At 46.4% G+C, this 23,083-nt stretch overlaps 1 protein-coding gene across 4 annotated transcripts in view; it reads left to right on the forward strand.

Moving 5' to 3' along the window:
• Nucleotides 1–23,083, forward strand: part of LOC133349878 (gamma-aminobutyric acid receptor subunit alpha-1-like) — a 124,502-nt gene that overhangs the window by 65,803 nt on the left and 35,616 nt on the right. For all 4 annotated transcript variants that reach the window (XM_061563699.1, XM_061563697.1, XM_061563700.1 and 1 more), the window contains 2 exons: nt 17,519–17,671; nt 21,260–21,471. In XM_061563699.1, the coding sequence (XP_061419683.1) occupies nt 17,519–17,671; nt 21,260–21,471 (365 nt within the window). The remainder of the gene's footprint in view (nt 1–17,518; nt 17,672–21,259; nt 21,472–23,083) is intronic.

The raw sequence follows: 23,083 nt of genomic DNA on the forward strand, positions 1-23,083 counted from the left end.
TTATTTTGTTTAAGTTTTTTCTTCCGATTCTATTCGGATGTCGTAACTTTTTTTGCCAAATAATTTCATAAACCCTAGGGAATGTTTGACAAAAAAAAACCCTCTCAATAGATATATATCGTTGTTAATATGTAAGGACTTGTCGACGCATGTGCGGCAATTGCGCAGCCATCGATCGAGGGTCGAATTCGAACAGTGTGTGATCGGCATCACGCTCGCCTTCAGGGAAGTGGTGTACTGTACACGCAACTGCGCACAATTCTGAGTCACTTATAAATGCTATGCCGTTACTTATTGCTAATTATGGTCTCAGACTATTGTCCTACCATCTCATAGAGTCCCTGGCACGTAATAATATGCTACACAGTGGCAGTGCTGGGTCGCAAAATTCCTATTTATTACTAATAAACCCCAAGTTAGGGATTTAGATCGGTTCATGGGGGGGGGGGGGGGGGAGCACGTGCCACCCCCCACTGGCTCCGCCAGTGAGTACAGGGGGATTTTGAGGAGAGCAAAACAATGACAGCTGTCTCTTTGTATTCTGTTGCAGAGCCGCAGCGGCTTGTGCTCGGCGTTTCTGCTTGCCTCAGATTGACCTGCGTAAGGTTGATTTGAGCTGATGCCTGCAAGGCCTTGCAGTGTGATTTCGTGTGAATTGGGTGCTGCTGCCTTTCTTCCATTAAACCGAGCGGATTAATACCCCCCCCTTTTTGCAATCGATTTAGATTAATTTTACGAATAAACAAAACAAATTACAGTAATTACTATTAGGAACGAACTCCTGTAAAGAAAGTGATTTAATAAGAACAAGATTAAATACCCACATTGGCTAGCAGGTTGCGATTACCGGTAGCAGCCTTTAGTCAGAGTCCAGTGACATGTTTCCTTGTCATCACAGGGAATGACTGCTGTTTGTTACACATCATTCTGGGATTATATTGGCAGTTGTTGACCTCTCGGTGCTAAAAAGGATGAAACAAATCCTTTCAAATCCTTTCACTTCCACCCTTGCCAAAGTATCGCTAAACCTTTTGATAGTTTGACATGCATTTCTGCAACTCAGTTTTTGGTCAAATGCTTTGCATTTACCATTGCATACCTTAGTGTGAGGCCATCATCCCTAGTGATTCTGGTCTGTACAGACAATCTCTTACCAATGAGACTGGGGGAGTTTGAACCTGATCCAATGCGGCATTCTTAATATGAAAAAAGTTACTTCTGTGATGGATTAATCTGAACGAGTTTTGGAAATCAGATTAAACTTCATTTCTTTTTAGCATTTCGATCCAGACCAGTCATGAGTGGAAACTAAATATAAAACAGGCGTGTGGGGTATATAACTCACATGGCACATACAGATGTGGTACGTGTATAGTATTCCCTCGTGATTTGCGAGGGATACGCTCCGGAGATTCTCGTGAATAGCCAATATTGCGGATAATATTGGCCAATGAACATCTATCTTATTCATACATTACCTTAAATAGATATGCTATTGAGCACGTTAAAAATATATCTTATCACTTTATCACATCGCATTCTCTGTCAGCACTATCTCTCATCACTTCATTTTATAAATGTATCTCATTCTCTCTCTTCACTTTCTTGCATAACTTTCTTGCATCACATTCTCTCTCTTCACTATCTCTTGATGCAGTCATTATGCAATTCGCGGATAGCCAACATCGTGGATAGCGAGTTCGTGAATAACGAGGGAGTACTGTATACAAAACGTAGACCACAGCTCTCCATTGCAAAACATCCTTCTTTGCTCTTACCGATTCTAAAGGTATTCGATAACAAAATTATAAACACTTCCACTGCGTGTTCCAGAAGGCGACAACCAAGGCCTGGCGCTTAATTGGTCCACCTATCTTCGATTTACCACCTCGTGTTATTTATCCTTGCTGCCAAGGCCTTATTTATTATCATTATTTAGGCTTGCTGCCGCTAGTCTTTTTTTATATATAATCAGAACAGATAATTGCCTCGAAATGAAAAAATAAATTGCCTCGTGTCAGTTGTCACGGCGATATTTCGGCAAATGTATGGTAAGGAAGACGCTTTTCTCATCTCGGAAAGGAGATGATGATTGGTGGTCCAGTGATGTGTCTTCGTGAGTGTAAAAATTCCCAAGGGCGGGCGCCTGAAGTCAAATGGACGATGACTGGACCGAGCTGTTATCTGGTCATTATGTGCGCCACCTGCTGGCTGCCACTGGTTCTATTGCTCAGAATGTTACATTCTATCATCCAATCGGAGTAACATATGGTATTCCCTCGTTGTTCGTGAATTTTCTATTCGCGATGTTGGCTATCTGCGAATCGCATCTGGAACTCTACACGACTACTGCATAGAGAGAAAGAAAGTGATGAGAGAGAATGTGATGTGAGAATGCGATAAGATAAAGGTGATGAGATAAAAGGATGTGTTATGATAATGACCATATATTGAATAGCTTTTTTTATTTCAGGTAATGAATTAACAAGATAGGTTATCGTAGGCCAATATCAGTATCCGCGAAATTTGTTCTGCAAAGCATTTCCGGAACGTATCCCTCGTCGTGAATAACGAGGGAATACTGTACCGACGAAGTACATAATCTCATGGCTGCCTCATGATCATCATACCAATAAGGACATCTTATACAATGTAACTAAGGTTGTTGTTGGAATTCTCGATCATTATGCCTGCATTCTCTGCATGCTGCTTGCATATCGTGCAATGGTGATGGAGACGCATCTGGAGATTGTCCAAGGTGGCTGTGAGCTTCTGAAGTTAATCCTGTGAATGTTAATGTTGGCCCCGTGCCTCCATTTCATATTTGGCTCCTATAAAGATCTCCCGTATAGCCTTTAACAGACTGTTGGGGCAATTGTTGTTAGCGAGCACCTATGAAGGCCGGAACGGCATACGAGGGGGTGGGTGGCCAACACCACTCCCGGCCCCCTTTGTCTCCCTAGTAACAATGTTTTACACACCGCAGCAGGTACTCATTTGAGGCTCAGTCGACCTAGGGGAGGTCCAGAACCAGTTCAAATAATCGTTACTGGAGTTGGCCGTGAGTGGGAATCGAACCCGGCTCCTATACACACGCACCTTTCATTCGAGTCTAGCATCTAAGGAAGTGTAAATATTTGAAAATGTAATTTTTACACAAGTTATATCCCACACCTGCTATCCCCACAGAGGAAAGCAATGTTTTACGTTCTGAAACTCGCCACTGACAGCAGAGTCACATCTGAGACTGTCATAGACCAGGACATGGCATGGTTGCCCTCCGCAAACGCCTATCTTACCAGAGCTGCAGGACAATACTGCCACCTCTTTTGCTGTTGCAGAAGAGAACAGTTTGCTGTTCGCCTTATCTGCTGAAATAAATTGCGCAAATGGAAAAAGCCTCACCTCTGGCATGAGCATGATGGTGCTGATTGTGGTGGTATGTTTTTCAGTGTATTTGGTGGACAGGCATAGCAAAAGAGTTTTCGACTTTTGGTTGTGGTAATGTCCTTCCAAAATTTTGTTACAAAAAGAGCCATTATTATAATCTTAGAAGAATGCATACAATGTTCTGACATACCATTTTCATTCAAAAAAGCCCCGGGGAAAAGAAACAAAAATTGTGGTAAATAAAACCCAGACCATGCTCAGTCAATACTGTGCAGTATCCCGTAATTAAGTTTAACACAATTCCTTGACCAAATCTCAGTTACCAATCAATTCCCGACACAGAAGCAAATTCCCGGTCTGTGACAATTGCTTTTGCTACGATTTGGGTTTGGTTATGTTTTGCTCTCGATATATATTTGCCTCATCGTTGTACATGCTTATTCGTTACATTGTCATTTTGATGACCCACATCACTCTTGAAAATGGGTCTAATTCTGGTCTGTTCTTGACTTCTCACCTACTGAACAAACCAAATACATTTGAAACGTGAAACCAATATCAAGCCTCCACTGACGCCACTGGGCTTGAGGGTTGGAGTTCCGTGTCAGCACGGTCCGAGGCTGCCGCTCCCTGGCCCACCTTCCCCCCCCAACCACCTCCCCCCTCTTGCCCCTGCTGAGCTGCCCCCCTAAAGTTCACCAAGCCAGTGTTCTTCACTCATTTTTAGAGGGGGGCCACTTTCGCCGATAAGACATCAGTGTGAGGACCGCCACACATTTGAAACCATCGAGGTTTGACAGCAGCAGCACGATGGGGGGTGTTTTCACATTCGTGTATTGTCGGAAGGCCGCACATCAGGGGCCGCACTAAAGGCCACCAGGGGCCGCCAGTGGACCGCAGGCCTTGAAATTGTCGTGACGCTGACGCGTTTTTTTTATTAAGAGCCTTTATTAGGATAACTCTATTTCTAGGCCCGGGCTTCATTCTTGAGACTTGAACTTCGTCTTCTCTCCAACCGTTCTCTCTACTTGTGCCGTCCCCTTTTATATCCTACGAGCCCCCTTTCTGGAAGCTTCGCTGACCCAATTTCCTTCAGCCAATCCTCGTCCTACTCCTCCAACGATCGTCAAACCGTCGACCCTAGTCAACCTTCGTTTCCTGCCTTTTAATTTTGATTCTCTCCTCCAAATCCTTTTAATCTCGTATTATTATTCAAATATAAATTAAATGTGAAATACCTGATGATTGTTTAATGATAGTACATATATAATTATTAAAAAAGATTTTAATAATTTAATAAACAGTAATTCTGGAGTAGGTGCAGATTATTAACACTTGCACTCAATCCCAACTACAGGGGTTGAGCAGTGAAGTGTTGTGTCGTGTGGGGTCGATTGGTGTGCATCTGGTCATAATTACAGGTATGATACGTTCATTTCTTTTGAGTTCTATTTTGCCGTTTTTGCGCGTGAAAGTTCAAGGGCAAGATGGCGTCGTTAACACCGTGGCACTTATTTAATTATATATACACGAGTGCTCGTCCATAAAGTTTGATAAAGTCAAGTTAATGCAATGGATTTTACAGTAACGGGAAGGTGGTTTGAATGTGAGTGATAAAAAAAGAATAGGAGCTAATTTTGTAATAGTTCATTCAATTTAGTGATATTTAGTTATATTGTTCGGAAAATAAACCCGCACAAAATGACTGCCCTGCAGTGAGCAGAATTATCTATGTGTTTTGGTAGATTGTTCTGATTCAGATGCAATAAATAATAGTTGCTATATAGATTCATGGTGATTACAATTAATTGATAAATTTACATTTTAGCAATACAATTGGATTATACATATTGATTTTATTACTATACAAGCAAATATAATTTAATTTGTGAAGTTATCACATTAGATGTAACGAGGATGGAGTATTTAGAAGGCACTCTAGATGTTTATTTCGGATGTTTTTTGTGAAATGTAAAATATTTCAGATGTTTGATGTTAAATGTGTATTATGTATGATAAACAGGTATTATGATTATTCAAATGCAGATGGACGTTTTACAGGGAATAATAAGTTGTGTTGTGTAACGTGGTGTGGATTGGTGTGTATCCAGTCGTAATTACAGATGCAGGAATGCTCCTCAGAAGAACACTTTGAAAGAGTTTCGATTCAACCTACAACAAATTGCATTCTGAGGTCCAAGGAGCATTGCCGAAGGACCATGCACTCGTTATCCGAGGGGTCTCAGAGAGGATGTCTTCAACGAGATTTTCTACATTCCAGTCAATATCAGGGGCCAAGTACAGTTAAAGGGCATGCTGGACTTGGGATCGATGGCATGCAACATCAGTGAAAAGGCAGAGCCACTGTTGGTGGAAGCAATACTGAATCTGGTGAAACACCCATCAGATCGAATGGTCCGAGTGGGTTGTGGTGGAATCTGGATGCAACCAAAGTGCGTGTATGACCTGCAACTAAGCATGGGTGGCGTAGACAAGGTCGTGCTGACTTTGTTGGTTCCGGGCTAAACCAACGACATCATAGTGGACTCGAATGTCATAAAGCAGCTACTGGAGGCTATGAGAAGTAAGGAGGATTGTAACAAAATCTCCGAAGGGACACCACCAACAATCAGTTTAACACGTAGGCTTTTGCAACCAGTATCATCTATAAGAGGGTGGGTTAGATCACGGAAATATATAAAGGTGTCGTTAAAACCTGCCATCACCCGACACAGCCAACTAGTAAGGGTTGTGGCTAAGGTGCTCCAACACACCGGTGTGCTGTACTAGTGACATATTGGCATGTTCTGTTTAGGTGACAACCCTTACTAGTTGGCCGTGTCAAATTTTAACACCACATTTATATATGCGGTCTCACCCAAAAAACGCTCTATTATGGACCAGCATCGATGTCCGAGAATGAGCGTTTGGTTGACCGTTTTGATAACCTTACCTGGTTGGAGAGGTGGATTGGCACCTGAAAAAGTACGGACAGTGAAATTGGTCCAGACTGTGATGCTTTTGCCAAGACATCAACATCTGATCTGGGGAAGGCTACCGCTGGGCACACCCAACTCACTGAGAAGTACGGTTCTCAGTAGACAACAGCAAGGTGCCTACCAAAATGCTTTTTGACTGTTGGGATCCCATGAAGGTGATGAATCCCACAGACAAAGTTTTAACATTACGACGAAACAGTACATTGGCATATGTGTCACCATGTCTCACGGTGGAGGATTTGAACCTGCTTTAGGCACCCAGGAAAAGGGTGTTTTGAACCCTTCCAGTTGTGACAGGAGTCATGGATCTGGACAGGTGGGCCTGAAGCATAGGCTGGCTTTCCTTGATCTATGAGGAATTGATATTGATGGATGCGAGGTCAGTAGCGGTGCAAAATATGAGCTGGTAGATCTGCTGGCGGAATATGAAGACATCTTCGAGGGATATGTTGGACTGCGGATAAACTAAGGAGTTTATGAATCGTATCCGGCTGTCAGATGATCGTCCTTTCTGTCTCCCATACAGGAGGGTCCCACCTGCTCACTACTGAGGGTTGAGGGATAATACCAGAACCCAGCATGCGAGTATACTTCCCCTCTGGTCATGGTCTGGAAAAAAGATGGCGGACTCCGAATCGGCACAGACTTTCGCTGGCTGCTGCAATGTCACACAACCGGGCTTAACTGCCGCATCGCACAGCTGAGGGGCAGTGCGGGTAAACGAGGCCTGCTGCTCAGACTCATGAGGCTGGAGGACGCTGGCTGCATTGTTCATACAGTGCGCTTAACAGCCACCCTGGGTCAAGGTTCCTGCCAGCAACGTCCTCACAAGGCACCTCTTCCGGCACTCAGTGAGTGGAAGCTTGGCATGCCCCAGCATTGCCAGCAAGTGGGAGCTCGACGTGCTCCATCCACTGTTGAACACCATCAGCCAGTGGGAACGTGAAGCAGACAGTCCTCTCCTCAACACGAGAGAGTTGGTTTGCCTGCTGCCCAGCACCACCAGTGAATGGGAGCTCTGTGAGGTTAATCCACCCTGCTATTTCATCAGTGAGCTGGAGCACAGTGCGTGGTCAACCAATCCACTGGACCTCGTGTTCTTCTGGCTGCGCCATTGCACGCCCCACCTGCGTGGTTGTGTCCGCCCGTGTACGCGCTCAACAAGTGTTTACACGGGCGTGTATGCATCTGCCACGTACGGGGAAGTGCTTGCTGACGGCACGGATCTTGGACAATGCTACCTCAACTTGCTGCTCTAGGCAGCAGAGCCGCTGATTGGACTCCACCCGAATCCTGCCCCCCTCATCACCATCATCGGTACAGCATGGGCTGATATAATAGAGCTTCAACATGCACCATTTCTTCATCACCTGCATCTGGAACCCGCGCTCCTGAGGACGCTCTCTGGCCTTGGGCTTCTTCGAGGTCAACGTCAGAGACTGCATCGGCGCCGTGGTTGCAGAGGTGGTAGAAGCCGCCGTTCACAGGTCAACCTTCAACCAGCCATCTCCTCTAATCTCTCGATGCGTCGCCTCTACGGATCTTCCCATCCACGTCGACCTACTCAACTCAGGCTCCATTACCAACAAATCAGCCCCGATTCACGATACCATCTCGGACCACATCGACCTTTTGCTCATTACCGACTCCCTTGCCAGCCATCTCTCTGGAAGTCGCGCCCCCAGGATACAAGGTTTTTCATAAACCTCACGCAACTAACCATCGGGTGGTGGATTAGCAGTCATTTACAATGCACACTTGAAAATTAGCTATATCTACCGATGGCTCCCGCCACCTTCGAGGTCCAGTCCGTATCCCTCGCTACTAATAACGAGTGTTTTACATCATTTCCATGTATCGCCCTCCAGATGGCAGCATCACTACCTTCTTAAACGAGCTTTCGGAATTCCTTTACCTCATTCCTAACCCATCTTACAGGCTCGTTCTTAGAAGAGACTTTGATTGCCCCGGCAATACCCCAGCCTCCATTGATAGTCCTCTTGAGTCAACCTGGCCTGCCATTAGCTGGTCATCACGAACTTAGGCCCCACCAGAGCTTCCTCAACAAATGTTGAGAGCATGCTCGACCTGGTTCTGGAACCTGACCAGCATCGACGCATCATTGCACTGGGAGTTTTTCAAACTGGTTACTCCGACCACCACCTCATACTTTTTTCTCTTTTCAAATTCCCAAGCCAATCACCATCAAATTCACCTGCCACTCCCGTTATTTCAAGGGTATCGAGTTTTCTGCTTTAGACCACGTCCTCGCAAATTCGCCTTCAATGTTATCGCCCTCATTGAATCCAACCGTTTGCGCTCCCCAACTAGAAGCTGACATGAGGGCAGCGCTGGACAAACTGGGTCCATTAAAATCATGAACCGCTAGGCAGTCTTCCCACGACACTTACTGGCTCTCAAGAAACGCCATCATTGCTAAGCAAACCAGGAGGCGCCTTGAAAGTATCGCATCCCGCAGTGGTCTACCTGCTGATCGACTTGCCTAGAGTTGCCTGCAGGAAAACTAACAAACTTATCCTTGTCTCACATTCATCCTACATTGAAGAACACACCAAAACAGCAACCGGAAAACCGCGCATTCTATGGAAAACCCTCAAGGATCTTCTACATCCTGGTAGCACATGGTCCCTCACCTTAGTGATCTGAAACTTGCCATCTATTTTAATACTTACTTCACCAACAAGCCGATCACCATCACAAACTCCTACACGTCTACCCACACATCGCACCAATGTACCCCACTCCAGTTTTCTAAAGTTGTAAGCATTGACCCAGACACCTTCGAACTATGCTCAAGCCAGTGTCTACAAAATACGTTTCTCTTTAATTGAATCACTTAAATTAAAGTCATCTCCACTCGACGTGCTCCCAGGTTCCTTGTTCCAGCAATGTGCTCCGGAACTCGCCATCATGATCAGGAACATCGCAAATGCCTCATTCTCTATGGGGTGTTTTCCATCCAACCTCAAATCTGGCCTGGTTTCCCCCTTGTTAAAGAAACCAAGTCTCGACCCGGATGACTCATCTAGTTATTGTCCCATCACTAATCTCTCGAACCTCTCTAAACTCTTTGAACGACTAGCCCTCGCCAAGCTAAAACCACATATCACCTCCTCCCCAAACTACTACTGCTTCCAGTCAGCTTACTGTCAAAACTACTCCACAGAAACAGATTATGGAGTCCGGCTCCATTGTTGCACTTGTAAGTCTGGACATTTCGTCAGCCTTTGACACCATCAACCACTCGCTCCTTACTTCCCTCCTGAAATCCGACTTCGGTATACGTGGCTCAGCACTCAAGTGGATAATTTCGTACCTTTCTGACCGGCAATCTTCAGTTCGGGTGGGCACGTCCACATCGCCTGAAACAAAAGCATGATGCAGGGTTTCACAGGGCTCCGTCCTAGGTTCCCTGCTCTTCACAGCCTACACTTTCCCGATCGGCCGGCTAATCGCAAGTTTCGGTGTTAAGCACCACTCATATGCGGATGACACTATTCTAGTGACTGCCATCGATTCTAGCAATGCATCTGGATTAGAGAGGCTCTCGGAATGTACCAGAGGCCTTGCAAGTGGTTCACTGCACACAACCTAGCCCTTAATCCGAAAAAGTCGGTGGCCATCATGTTAGGTACCAAGCAACGTCTCAACTCATCAGCACTCCCAACACACATACACATCTTTGGTCACAGCATCAGGTTCACTGATCACTTCAGCTACCTCAGTGTCATCCTAGATTCAAATTTATCCTTCGACCGTCAAACCAATCATATCATCAGTTCATGTAACTTTCACCTGAAGGCTCTCAGACACCTACGTCCTTGTCACATTGCCTAATCAGGAGGGCTGATGGTTGGGGTGCATCGCGTTGTGCTGGTGTTAGACCACTCAGAGCCCTGGCTGTTAGGGGTGTCAGCTTTTTATTCCTCTGAGCTGACACTAACCACACCAGCCAGAGGAGTTACGCCGTGAAGCAGGCTACCACAACGAACATAACCCAAGTAACAATCAATCCCAGATCACCCACACACATCCACTCACACCTAAGGTCCCTACCGCTTTCCCAAGACACACACCGAACATTTGGGGGGGGGGGGGGGGAGAGAGAAGAAGGTGGAGGGGGGAGAGAATAAGGGAGGGGGGAGAGAGAAGGAGGGAGGAGTCGTCCACCTCCCTCACGTAACCTGGCCTCAGAGTTCCCCCGCTCCTCCTCCAGGGGCCTTCCTCTCCCCTATGCGACTCTGCTTCGCAAAGCACCCGTCCAGTAGACAGGGGGAGATGTTCGTGGGCCACCCAAGCGGCCACCCTGGCAACCCGATTTCACTCTCGGTCAGTGCCAGGCTGCAGCTTGCCTGCGTCCCTGTGCCTGACGCTCCTGTCATGCTCTCGGAGGTCCCAGACGTCCCACCGGCCCTGGTTCACACCCCAGGTCGGCCGCCGGAAACATAACAATAATCATATCATCACCTAATGTTTCCCTACCCTTGTCTATTTTATCGAGTTGGTGACAGCACTCAGATCATACTCACAGTGACGATCCCCTGGTCCTCACTCAGATCGCTTCTTGAGGGTGGGCGCTCGCCCAGCCACTCCTGCTGCCGTCGCCACCGCAGCTGCTCCTTGAATCGCCAACATATTGGGATGTTGTATAGTTGGGTCTCGCCTCGACTATTGCAACTCCGTCCTAGTCCGGACCTCCACTGGAAACCTAAAAAAACTTCAAAGACTAAAAACAACCTAGAACGCATCATCATTGGCCGCACTCATCCCCATCTCGACTCACTTGCCTGTCTCCATGCCCTCAACTGGCTACCCATTGCCAGCAGGTTCATATACAAGATCGCCTGCCTCTGCCACCATGTCTTCACATCTGCCTGCCCTCCGTACCTTTCTTCATTATTGACGACATTATTGACGACTTGCAGCACAGATGACTGCGCAGCGCGACTCATGACCTCCTCTTGATACCAAGATCCAGGATGGTCATGTCTATGCGCCGCTTCTCGATGGCAGCCCCAACAGTCTGGAACGCTATCCCTCTGCACATTCGCAGCATCACCTCAATCGTCTCCTTCAAGAGACACTTAAAAACTCACCTCTATAACATTGCTGTCGAGTGACTCTGAGCTTGGCTCCGCGCCGCTGAGTTGTGGCCGTTACGTCCGCAAATTTGCGCGCGTTATAAATTGCATTTTTTTTGCTGTTGATAAAGCGCACACACCCATTGCCAGCATCAGACCGACTGCCTTGCAGCACTTGGTGGAATACATTTTTCAGTACGATGGATTTGACATTCCGGGTTTTACAACATTCCAATGCACGAAGATGACAAAAAGTACACAGCATTTATAACGCCGATGGGGCTGTTCGAATACAACAGGATGCCTAAGGGCCTGTGCAACAGCCCGGCTTCGTTTATGCACATGATGACGGGTGTCTTTGGTGACCTCAACTTTACGAGCCTGTTGTGTTATCTAGATGTCCTACTGTTGTTCGCTCCCATGGAGACAGTGGCACACCAGAGGTTAGGCACAGTGATCAAAGATTGAGAGACAACAACTTGAAGCTGGCACCAAATAATGGCATTTTCTGCAGAAGAGCATGAACTTCATCGTTCACATAATCGACTGACAGGGGCTGGCAGTGGACCCAGTAAAGGTGGAAGTAATCGCCAAGATGTGTAGGAGTGATCTGATGGACCTAGATGGGTGTACACATTCTGTGCAGAGAATAAAGCCATTTTTAGGGATGGTATTTTACTTCCAGCATTTTATCCCAGACTGTTTGGCAAGGGCCAAGCATTGTTTCAGTTGACTGTGGGTGAAAAGAGAAATAATGCAAAGGGGAAAAAGGGCTATTCCGAAAGTTGAATGCTGCAGACTGGACAAGGCCCTTGAAGAAATGATAAGTGGCCGAGTGGAATTCGCAGTGTTGGCTCACCCAGACTTCGACAAACCATTAGTTCTATCAGTTGATGCGTCCTTTGACGGGCTAGGTGCAGTACTGTCACAAGTTCAGGAGGGGTGCGGCGAGGCACGCCAATAGACTCTCAGTGGTGCCCATAAGCAATATCCTGCCCATAGGCTGGAGATCTTGGCACTTAAATTGAGTGTTTGTGACAAGTTCAGTTTTAATAGCTAAAGGGTCACAAGTTCACTGTGGATGGACAGCAACCCACTGACTTATGTTCTCATGAAGCCTAATCTGAATGCTTATGAGCAGAGATGGATTGCTAAGCATATTGCAGGTCGGGAAAATGTCGTGGCAGATGCGCTCAGCAGAGACCCGTTTGTGGGAAAATTGAATAGGCAGTTGCTTTGTGAGCCCTACCATAATCTGGCTATGGAGGCAGCGTGGGTTGGTGATGTGAATGTGCAGGAAGCATTCCGGTGGATAAGTCAACATCAACCAGGTAACAAGGGTTGCTACAGTTAAGCCCCGTAACTGAAGGAGAGTATGCATCAGCATGTTTGTGACACAGCCCAAGTCAAAGCAATGTTTGAGTCCCAGTTGGGTTGGAAAGAGGCAGCCAAGTCAAGAGCACTGACTCTAGCGCAAAATGAGCAGTCAATGGTACCGCCTGGACAGTATATGCTGTAAACATTGTGTTTAGGGGAACTGAGGAGCAGTCAGTCAGCAGCAGGAGGGTGTTGTCATATCTGAATTGGAAGCAGTTGCCATTTAGGCGGGAGAGAGACGGCGAGAGTCCTGGCGTTTGTCAACTCCTAAAACAATTGGAACCACTCGAATTGCGAGATGGGATAGTGTACATAGTCGTGAAGGATCAACAATCCGGACGAAGGAAGATACAGTTTGTATTGCCAGTATCTCCACGAGTGAAAGCACTAGCTGAGATACATGACTTGGCGGCTCACTAGGGACGAGAGATAACTTTGTGTCTGGCAAGGCAGCAGTTCATTTGGCCAGGAATGGAGGCAGACATCGGGGAGTAAGTCAATTGTTGTAGGTGGTACCTTGTGGAAAATACCCCTGAACCAGCAACACGGGCGCCACTGGAAAGCATGAAGATGACGGCTCCAATGGAATTAGTCTGCATGGATTTCTGGTGTGTGGAAGACCGGCGACACCACTCAATTGTTGTCTTGGTGGTGACAGACCATTTAACGAAAAAGGACCATGCCTTCCCCTGAATTAACCAGATGGCGAAACAGATGGCTCGGAAATTGTGGGATCGTGTTTTGTATTTACGGATTCCCGGAAAGGATCCATTCAAACCAAGGCACATATTTTGAGAGTTTACTCATCGCATAGCTGATGGCACTTTCAGAGGTGAAAAAGTCACACAACAGCATACCATTCAACCTGCGGGTCATTGCCTTCGACAGGGAGGCCACAATCGGCCAACCCACTTCGTCACTAGTTGTTTGCGGTATCTTAAGGATACCAGCATCTGCATGCCTCGAGGTACAGTCATGGACTCACTGACCAGTGCTTACACAAACCCTAGTTGCATACTATGGCCTGGCCCACCGGTTGCAGGAAAAAATGTGAACTTCTGATGGCATTTATATGCAACACTGATCAGTGAGTATCCAGAGAGGCAATTTATTTGAGAAATCGGTTCCCAGCAGGCATGGAACAGCTAACGGCTGGAAACAAATATGGGCCCTGACAAGGCAGGCTCCCCAATTTGCACTTGCACATCGATTTGCCCCACTATCTCCATGGTACCACCATTTGCTGCCACATACGTACTGGTGACCGGCGTTAAACAATGGCCACTGGACGGTAGCAAATCAGTTGGAAATAATAGTTGCCGATGCCACCCCGTATCAATTAAAATGCGGACCTCCACTCCTCCCACTGAACCTATCATAACCGAGGTCCCTGTGGCTGCCGCTATGACCTTCCGAGCCATCTTCTTCCACTGGTTGCCCAACTCGGGCCACCTGTGGAGAAGCGAGTCCCAACCCTCTTTAGGGGATGTCCTGACCTCGTTATTCCCGACGCTTGTAGAATTAGATGGTACATACGGGATGGCGATGGAGGTGGTGAGAGGCAGTGAGTTTCTATATGCATGGGGTGAGCTATCCAGCTGGGTGTCTGGGGTTTCAGGAGTCGCCTGATGTTGTTGAGCCATGGCTCCCAATGAGGAGGTGGACCCTGTCAGCGCTGATGGCAGTTGGTCGCTTCTGCACCCGCACTTAATGTGTCTGGGCTGGCCGCAGCAATGGCAGGTAATGGGCGGGCCCCACCGTGGAGTCGCCACCTACCCTCTTGGTCCCCATCCTCGAGCCCGTTGTTGAGTCGACCCTCTGGGCCATGTCCGCCCATCATGGGGCGCCACTTCCACTGCTTCCACTACCTCTGACTGCTGTCGTGATGGGCGTGGCCCCGCTGATGTCAGGCAGGCGTTGCAGGCGCCACTCCCCAGGACCTCTTCTATACATGCCACTACTTGGATCCGCCGGATCATTAATTCTTGTGCACGCAGATACCGAGCTACCCACAAGGAGATCTGTGCTTCCTCCTCAACTATGGGCAGTACAATGCCCATCTCATGAACCAGGGCAAGCATTCTCTCGATCACGAGTGAGTCCAGTGCCGCTTCATCCAGCTGAGCGCTGCGGTTGGCGAGCGGCGAATCTGCTTCCTCTTGCTTGTGCTAATGGAACTTCCTCTTCGCGTTGGACGGTGGGTCCAACACTTTAGCCATCTCGCGGCATGTTGCTTGCAGCCTGGCCCTTCGCTCTGCTGGTATGACCTTGAAGATGGCGAGGGCTTCGTCGCTTAAGGCCGTTGGTAGTCCCTTTAGTGCCTCTTCTTCAGACCAGTCCAAAGCTTGGTGCATGGCCTGAAACCGTCTGATGAAAGCTCCCCAGTCGCCTACTGCTGCCACAAACTCCTTTACCAGCCCCAACCGGCGAGGTTTTTCAACCACTCTCTCATGCGCCGTGGGAACCGCCTCCTGTGATGGTGCCCCGACCATTGCTGTCGTCGCCGTGGCTGCACCGAGCATTTCTGGTTCTTCGGTTCCCACTGCTGTCGGCTTGTTCCGACTGCTGGTTTCGCATTTCCTGGCCTCCCCTCCTTCTCGGCGAGCTGCAGCACGAGCCGGGCGACCGTGTCTGTGAGGAGGTCTATCAATCCTTGCAGCTGCTCCCATCCTTCGGCTATCAGTGGTGCTTGGGTGAATGGGCATTCCAGTTGCTGCGATTGCCCCTTTTTTATCACCACCAGCACCGCCACAGCCTCTCTCACATCCCCGAGGTTGATTTCTGGGTCCTCTTTACCCGGGGGCATTCTAGATGAAGACCTCCTCGTCGTTGGACGTCACCGGTGGGTTTTTCATTGGCTTGTGCTCAACATATTTCAGAGACTCTACTCTTCTGACACCAGTTATAGTGATGCCGACACGTGTTTTTGCTTTAAGAGGCTTTATTCGGACACAACTCTATTTCTAGTCTCGGGCTTTGTTTTCGAGGCTTGAACTTCGTCTTCTCTCCAACTGTCCACTTTCCTTGTGCTGTCCCCTTTTATATCCTCCGAGCCCCCCTTTCTAGAAGATTTACTGACCCCATTTCCTTCAGCCAATCCTCGTGCTCCTCCTCCAACGGTTCATTTCCCGCTTTTATGTTTGAATCTCTCCTCCAATCCCTTTGAAACTCTTATCCTAACGAATCTTATTTGAGAACTCCCTGCACCAATCAGAGGTCTTAATTGACTTGCTGACTGTCCATTCACATGTACGCTTATGTGAGATAAGTGGTCTATTGCCTCGGTCAGTACACAATAAACAACACTGCATTAAACCACTGACCACCATTTTCAGTGCATTTGACACTTTGTAAATTGATTATTGTGAAGCTATTGACAAAAGCCTATGCATTCATTTTAAAGTGTTCACGTCGATTTGCACCGTATTAATCCATTCACAGTTCATCTTCTTGGTTCTTTCGGTAAAGTCAGGTAGAAGGGAAGTAATAAAATAAAAATAAAACATAATAAAATAATTCTCATGACGTTTCGGCCACAACGCAAACAGCCGTCCTCAGGTGAAAACCAGGTCTATCGGGAGATTATTTTATTATGTTTTATTTTTATTATTTTATTACTTCCCTTCTACGTGACTTTACCGAAATAACCAAGAAGATGAATCCCTGCAGTCACGAAAGCTTTAAATTAAAAATCCATTCACAGTTGTTCGTGTGTTGACTCATGATTCACTGTAGAAATGTAAAATTTGTATTATGAAAATCTCTCCGTGTAATATTCTAAGCCTATGTTGATTTCTTAGATTTACAAGTCACTGTGTTAAAAAATAATCTGCAATGGCGTACAACGTTTTAGGTGTATACGTAATAATATAACATAAGTGACATGTTGACAACTCTTAATAATGTATGAATGTCAATGTAGAAGTCCCTATTCTGGCTGTCACAAACCTGGCTGTTGCCTGATGATTCTGGTTGTAATTATTGGCAAAACATCGTACTCGGATTGTAAATGTTGTGGATTTACTCTCCAAAATACCGGTGTGCTGTAAGCAGCGCCATCTGGTGACGAGTGTGCGCATAGAGGTGCATACTCGTCGCCAATCGACTCACTGTCGGTAGCATTGGCGTTTTGGTCGTTACTGTGGGGGGGGGGGGGAGGGTCTTACTATAAGAAAGGTCGTAAAAGCAGGGGGTCACAAGTCGAGCCGTCAGGGGTCACCTGTATGTATGTTGAAGTTATTTCACACCGTACATAGCCAACCACGCTTATTGGAGGTGTAGGAGAGTAGGACACCAAATTAAACACAATAAGCAGTTCTAAATAAATTAATTTTCAAACCAAGTTAAAAAGTGCATAGCTCCAGTGGCTTCCTAATATCGGAAGGAAGAGTGTTCCAGACGGCTGCAGAAGTGCATCTGAAAGCACGAGATGCAGTGCCTGCCTTCATTCGATGGCTAGCCAAAAGCTTCTGCGAGGATGACCGGCGTTCGCGTGATGATAGTTTATGCTGCTTGACGAGATCAGCAAGGTATTTTGGTTCATTTGTGGCGAGCACTTTGTGTGTAACGAGCGCGACTATACACCTTGATAACCCAAACACTTCTCATGAGATGTTTCTGTTTACAATCTGTATATTCATTCCCATGCAGGAGAATATGCGGTGATGACCATATACTTCCACCTGAAGAGGAAGATCGGCTACTTTGTCATCCAGACGTATCTGCCCTGCATCATGACGGTCATCTTGTCCCAGGTGTCCTTTTGGCTCAACAGAGAGTCAGTCCCTGCACGGACAGTGTTTGGTGGGTACCCTCATTCTGCTATATTTCCCATGACTCTAGCTGGTACACTATATCGTACCAGTACACTGCTTGTATCAGAGTGGTATGCATTCCATGGCATTTTTGAACAGACACCGGAACTGCATTTTTTTAGAGTACCATATTTTATGCTGCGTATATATTGATATTCTGCTGGGTTATCTTGCGGCAGAACACTCCTCTTGCAATCAAAATATTTTTCCCGACCCATCACCTATCTGGTATCTATAAATTAAAAACTACTTTGTGTGAGTTCAGCAGTGGTTATGGTATTGTGTGTATATATGTCTGTTGACCTTCTTTTCGCACCGAACGGAGCCAACCGTGCTCATCAGAGGTGCGGGAAAGGACAACAAGTTAAACACAGGTGGTAATATTGAGACATGGGCAGCTGCCATGGGAATGTGGAATTTCTATTCCTGGCCCCCGCCTGCCAAATAAGATAGACACTACCCAATGCTCATTCAGCCGTTGTTAAATTTCCACGACAGCACAACACTCGTGTGAGCATGGCATGCAAAAAAACCCTCTTAGAATGTGAATAAAGTCTTTGTTCTTTTTTATAGAACCAATCTGTTGCAAATAATCAATCTGTCCATGATTAATGAATAATCAATCTGTCCGTGATTAATTAATTAATTGTGGACAGATTTATTATTTGCAACAGTACATTTGGGTTGGGATTAAATGGTGGCTACGTTCAGTGGTCATATTATTGTACCTTTGTATCACAATGTCCGTTTTTGTCACAGAAGCGTTAAGGCACTAAATGTACAACGTTCCTTAAGCATAGAGATTTGCGATTTAAATTTAATTGTCGACAATATTAGCCACTACCCTCAATATACACACCTCTTGCTTCGCATAACTAATTTATATATAGGTGATGCGTAAAAATATGACTAACAGGTATTGGTTATCATGACGCTTGCATTAAGCTCGAGGATCTGGCAGCGTAGAGAGCTCAACATCTCTCCCGCACTGTCGTCTAATCGCCATTCGCTGGGTCCACCTTGTGATGAAAAGTTAACATTGCACATTTCCTCAGTGACGCAGCTAAAATAGCAGGCGCCCCTTCAAGCCTGCTGCGGTGAGATCGAGGAGCTAGAGACAGACATCGCTGCTGCTGCCGCCGCCGCACCGTGCATTTTTGAGGAGCGCAGTTGTTTCCTCCACCTCCCGTCACATTTGTGGCATAGATCCTCTTCGGTGTAGCACGGTTTGATGCTGCAAGCAGATGTCGAGAATAATCCACAATGAGTTGTGGGTTGGAGGCAACGTGTAATTCAAAGGCTTGAACCAAGTGGGAGGTGGTGAGTGCCAAAAAATGATATCCGCTTTCCTTTCCTCGTTACATCGCACCTTTGCAAGGCACACCATACCCGTGGGAGTCAGCGCGATGTCAGATGCTGCGAGGGCATTTTGCTTTCAATGTTTTAAATTGCATTCAACCCTCGCAGACTTAAAGTCGAGAACCCAGGAGATTCAAGCAACGCATTTAGATGGGTCTGTGTGTGCAACAGCCCTATTGTGTGTGTGTGTGACGAGACGTAAACTTAATCAAGGCAATCGCCTCCCCCAAACGATCGAATGAACCAAGGAAGGGATTCACGCTTTGTTGGCAGCCCTGGGCCGGAGGTATAAATTCCTCATCCTTGTGTCAGAGAAAATAGTCTCACCCAAACGTTGCCAATGTTGACGTTCCAAAAAGTGATTTTAATTTGATTATATCTGTAGGAATGATGGGCTGAGTTGGTTTCTCGACCGACACATGAATCCACAACTTTATGATTGCCTGTGTTCACTCTGCCACAAAGCCACCCGGCTGGAAAGTCTCTTGTTCAATAATTATTTATTTTCTTAAGGTACGATTGTTTTCCATGGTAATTGCAAATATCACACGTTGACGGTCACAGGTTTTCACAGTTCAGTCATGGATTATCTATGAAATTTTATTTTAACTCTCCCAGCATTGATATGCCTCCCTCTTCCTCCAAACAGAGAACAGTTCTGCATGCCTGCCAATTTGTAAATGAGTGCAGTGGATGGCGCGTCACACTGTGGATGAATAATGCGGCAAGTGGCTCGCGCAGCGCTACTTCAGTTGCCTCACAATTTAAATCTAACTTTACTGAGCAATTTCACGCTCTGCAAATGGAACATTTAGAAATATTGTCACTTGTGTTCGCTGTTTGGGTCCACGGTGGCTTACGTATGTCACAGCACTGAGCAAGTGCTACTGGTGAAAAATCACTACTCCCATTGAGGGAATAACTTATTGAGCATTACGTGTTGATAGTTTCAGCCGGGTCACCACAGATGGCGTAAGAACCAGCACACGTTATTTGTTCGCTTACTTCGGTCTGGCCCACCACTCGAGTGGTAATATTTACAGATACCGAATTTCAAATGAGCAGCATGTGGAAACCGTGCTCTACAGCGTGTGAATTAACTCCGGCCCAGGTGTGGCAATTGGGGTCTTATTGATGCAACTTCAGATGTAGCTCTGAACTATTTTGTGACAAGATCTGTTCTGCTAACTAAAGAGCTAGGGAAGAACATTAATTTACCTCATGACATGACTCATGTGCCAAAGTTATATATGATTCGTGAGATTATTAATCAAGAAAAATATAACAAGAAAAAAGCATATGTTACATAGTTTACAAGTGTGGGAAATTATGTGACAGTTTAGTGGGCCAACACGTTATTGACTGAGCAAAATTACCCATAACTACATATGGTAATACGATACTAACATTTGTCATTGTCTTATTCCAATAGACATTTATGGCCACGTTTTTTTTATGCAAGTTCATTTTCGTCCATCTTCTTTCTTGTGAAAAATGTGCCGATATCACATTCCCGACAAGTGGACAAATCACCAAAGTGAAGAGTTTAATTAATTTCATGGACCTGGAAATTTTCAAATCATAGGAATCCTTTTAATCCAAACAAAGCCTCACAATTGCAATACGCTCCTGTGATTTACTATCATTTACTGGAAATCTTACTTCTGCAAAGCCTCGGTGAACCTTCACAACACCCTTTGGGAGAATTGGGTTTCGTGGCCCATAAAACGGAGTGGGGATGGATGCGTTTAATACGTAGTAGGCTTTCACGACCAATAGTATCCATAGTAAAGGTGTTTTTGGGTTAGATCGACAATTAGTAAGGTTTGTCACGTGACCAATACGAATTTGCACTTTTATTTATGAGATTTCTCATTACTGCGGCTGGTGCGTCAGCAGTGAGGGAGTGGCTCGCAGTCGGCACGTTTTGTTTACACGACTAATTTTACTAATTGGCTGTGTTGGGCGGCAGTGGTGGGTTCAACGATGCATTCGTATTGACTCAACCTACCCCCCCCCCCCCCCAAAAAAAAGACTGTATCATGGCAATGGACGAGGGTATGCTCGTCTTCGTTGGCCTCGCGCTGGCCGTTTCGGCGTGCACACAAGGGCCCTCAGGCCACTGCCGCTGGCGTACGCGGCCGGCAAGACGCTCGGGTTAGGAGGCGCGAGACGCCGACTCGGCGAGTTAACGGGAGCGTGCCGGCCCACGGTGCAGGTGTGACGACCGTGCTCACCATGACGACACTGAGCATCAGCGCACGCAACTCGCTGCCCAAGGTGGCGTACGCGACGGCCATGGACTGGTTCATCGCCGTGTGCAACGCCTTCGTCTTCTCGGCACTCATCGAGTTCGCCACCGTCAACTACTTCACCAAGCGCAGCTGGGCCTGGGACAGCAAGGTCACCGTCGAGCCCAAAGAGGACAAGGTAGGAAGGGCTGCCGTGCATGTGAGGGGGGGTGGGGGTGGCTAGGAAGTGCCAGGGGTCAGCACGCCTGCCGCTTGACAGCTCAATTCGGTGGTGCCGTGGTGGTAACTACTTCGCCTGTTATACAGCAGGTCGTAGGTTTCATCCCGACCCTGACACACGTATATTTTGAGTTTGCATGTCTCTCTCTCTCCCTGTGGTTACATTAATTTTTCTCCGGGTCTTCCGGATTTTCCCTCCACATTTATAAATGTGCGTTTAGAGTATTTGGCTGTTATAAATTTCCACATGATTAAATGAAATGTGCAATGTAACAATTGCCCATACATAACAATAGTTACTGCAGTTTCCTAGAGCTAACAAGGCTCACACATTGGGGGGGGGGGGGGGGTGAGCTTCTATGGCTCAGCAGTAGAGGGAGAGGCTCGCAATCGGAAGGTTGCGAGTTCAAACCCTGGTTGAGTCAGCCCATCATCCATTTGGGGAGTGCTAAAACGGGTACCACTACTTTGTGGCAAAGTCAAACGTGTATGGATAAGCTCATCCCTGCCATAGAAATGTGGAATTTACATCACAGGAAATGAGTGAGTGCCAACATCGGCGTGAGAAGTCGGCCACCTAGCTTTTTGTGGTCCCAATCTTTTGGCCACTTCATGGCCTCACAAGCGTGCTTCTCACACGTATAAAAATAAAATTGTGTCTGTATGTCTATGTGTGTGTGTGACGCCTATCCTACACAAATACAACAAACTAAGCTTCCACCCACCCCCCGGACAAAAACTCGCTGATCCTAGCGATCGTCAGAGCACGCATCTGCACATGCGCAGAGACGCCGACTCGCGGTTGCCCCTAGAAATGCAAACAAGCTTGCTGAGCTGCGATGGAAGGGAGGCTCTCCATCGCGTTAAAAATGCCAAAAATAAAAAAAGTCAAGCACAGTTACTACTGCACAAGCACACTCTGAGGTAAATACTAAACAGTGTGATGCCCCCCCCCCACCCCAATGTATGCAGTTACTATTATAGAGTCAGTAGATACTACTATAGAGTGAGTAGATACTACTAGTCAGTAGATACTCCTGTAGACTTAGTAGATACTACTATTGTCATTAGATACTACTGTAGAGTCAGTAGTTACTACTATAGAGTTAGTAGATACTGCTATCGAGCCAGCAGATACTGCTATAGAGTCAGCAGATACTACTATAGCGTTTGTAGTTACTATTACAGTCAGAAGATACTATTATAGTCTGTAGATACTACTATAGAGTCAGTAGATACTACTATGGAGTCACGATATACTACTGTAGAGTCAGTAGATACTACTATATAAAATTTAGATGCAACTTTAGAGTCAGTAGGTACCTAACAGAGTTATTTTCCTACCAAAATATAACCATCATGGGCCCTCCTTTGCCAGTACCAAAATATGATAATAGGTTTTCCCCATTTTTTCTGGCAACAAAACAGGTGTTAAGATGTTACAACACCAAACTGAAACCTTTCACAAGGAATCATGTCTGCATTAGCCACAATACTTGTGGTCAGAATGCAAACAAAAACACACACTCTGATAATATATGCATTGTCCTTGAAATTGATTGATCCACACC

Source organism: Lethenteron reissneri, chromosome 32, assembly GCF_015708825.2.
Source record: "Lethenteron reissneri isolate LAM-NWPU_2019-01 chromosome 32, ASM1570882v1, whole genome shotgun sequence".
NCBI lineage: Eukaryota > Metazoa > Chordata > Hyperoartia > Petromyzontiformes > Petromyzontidae > Lethenteron > Lethenteron reissneri.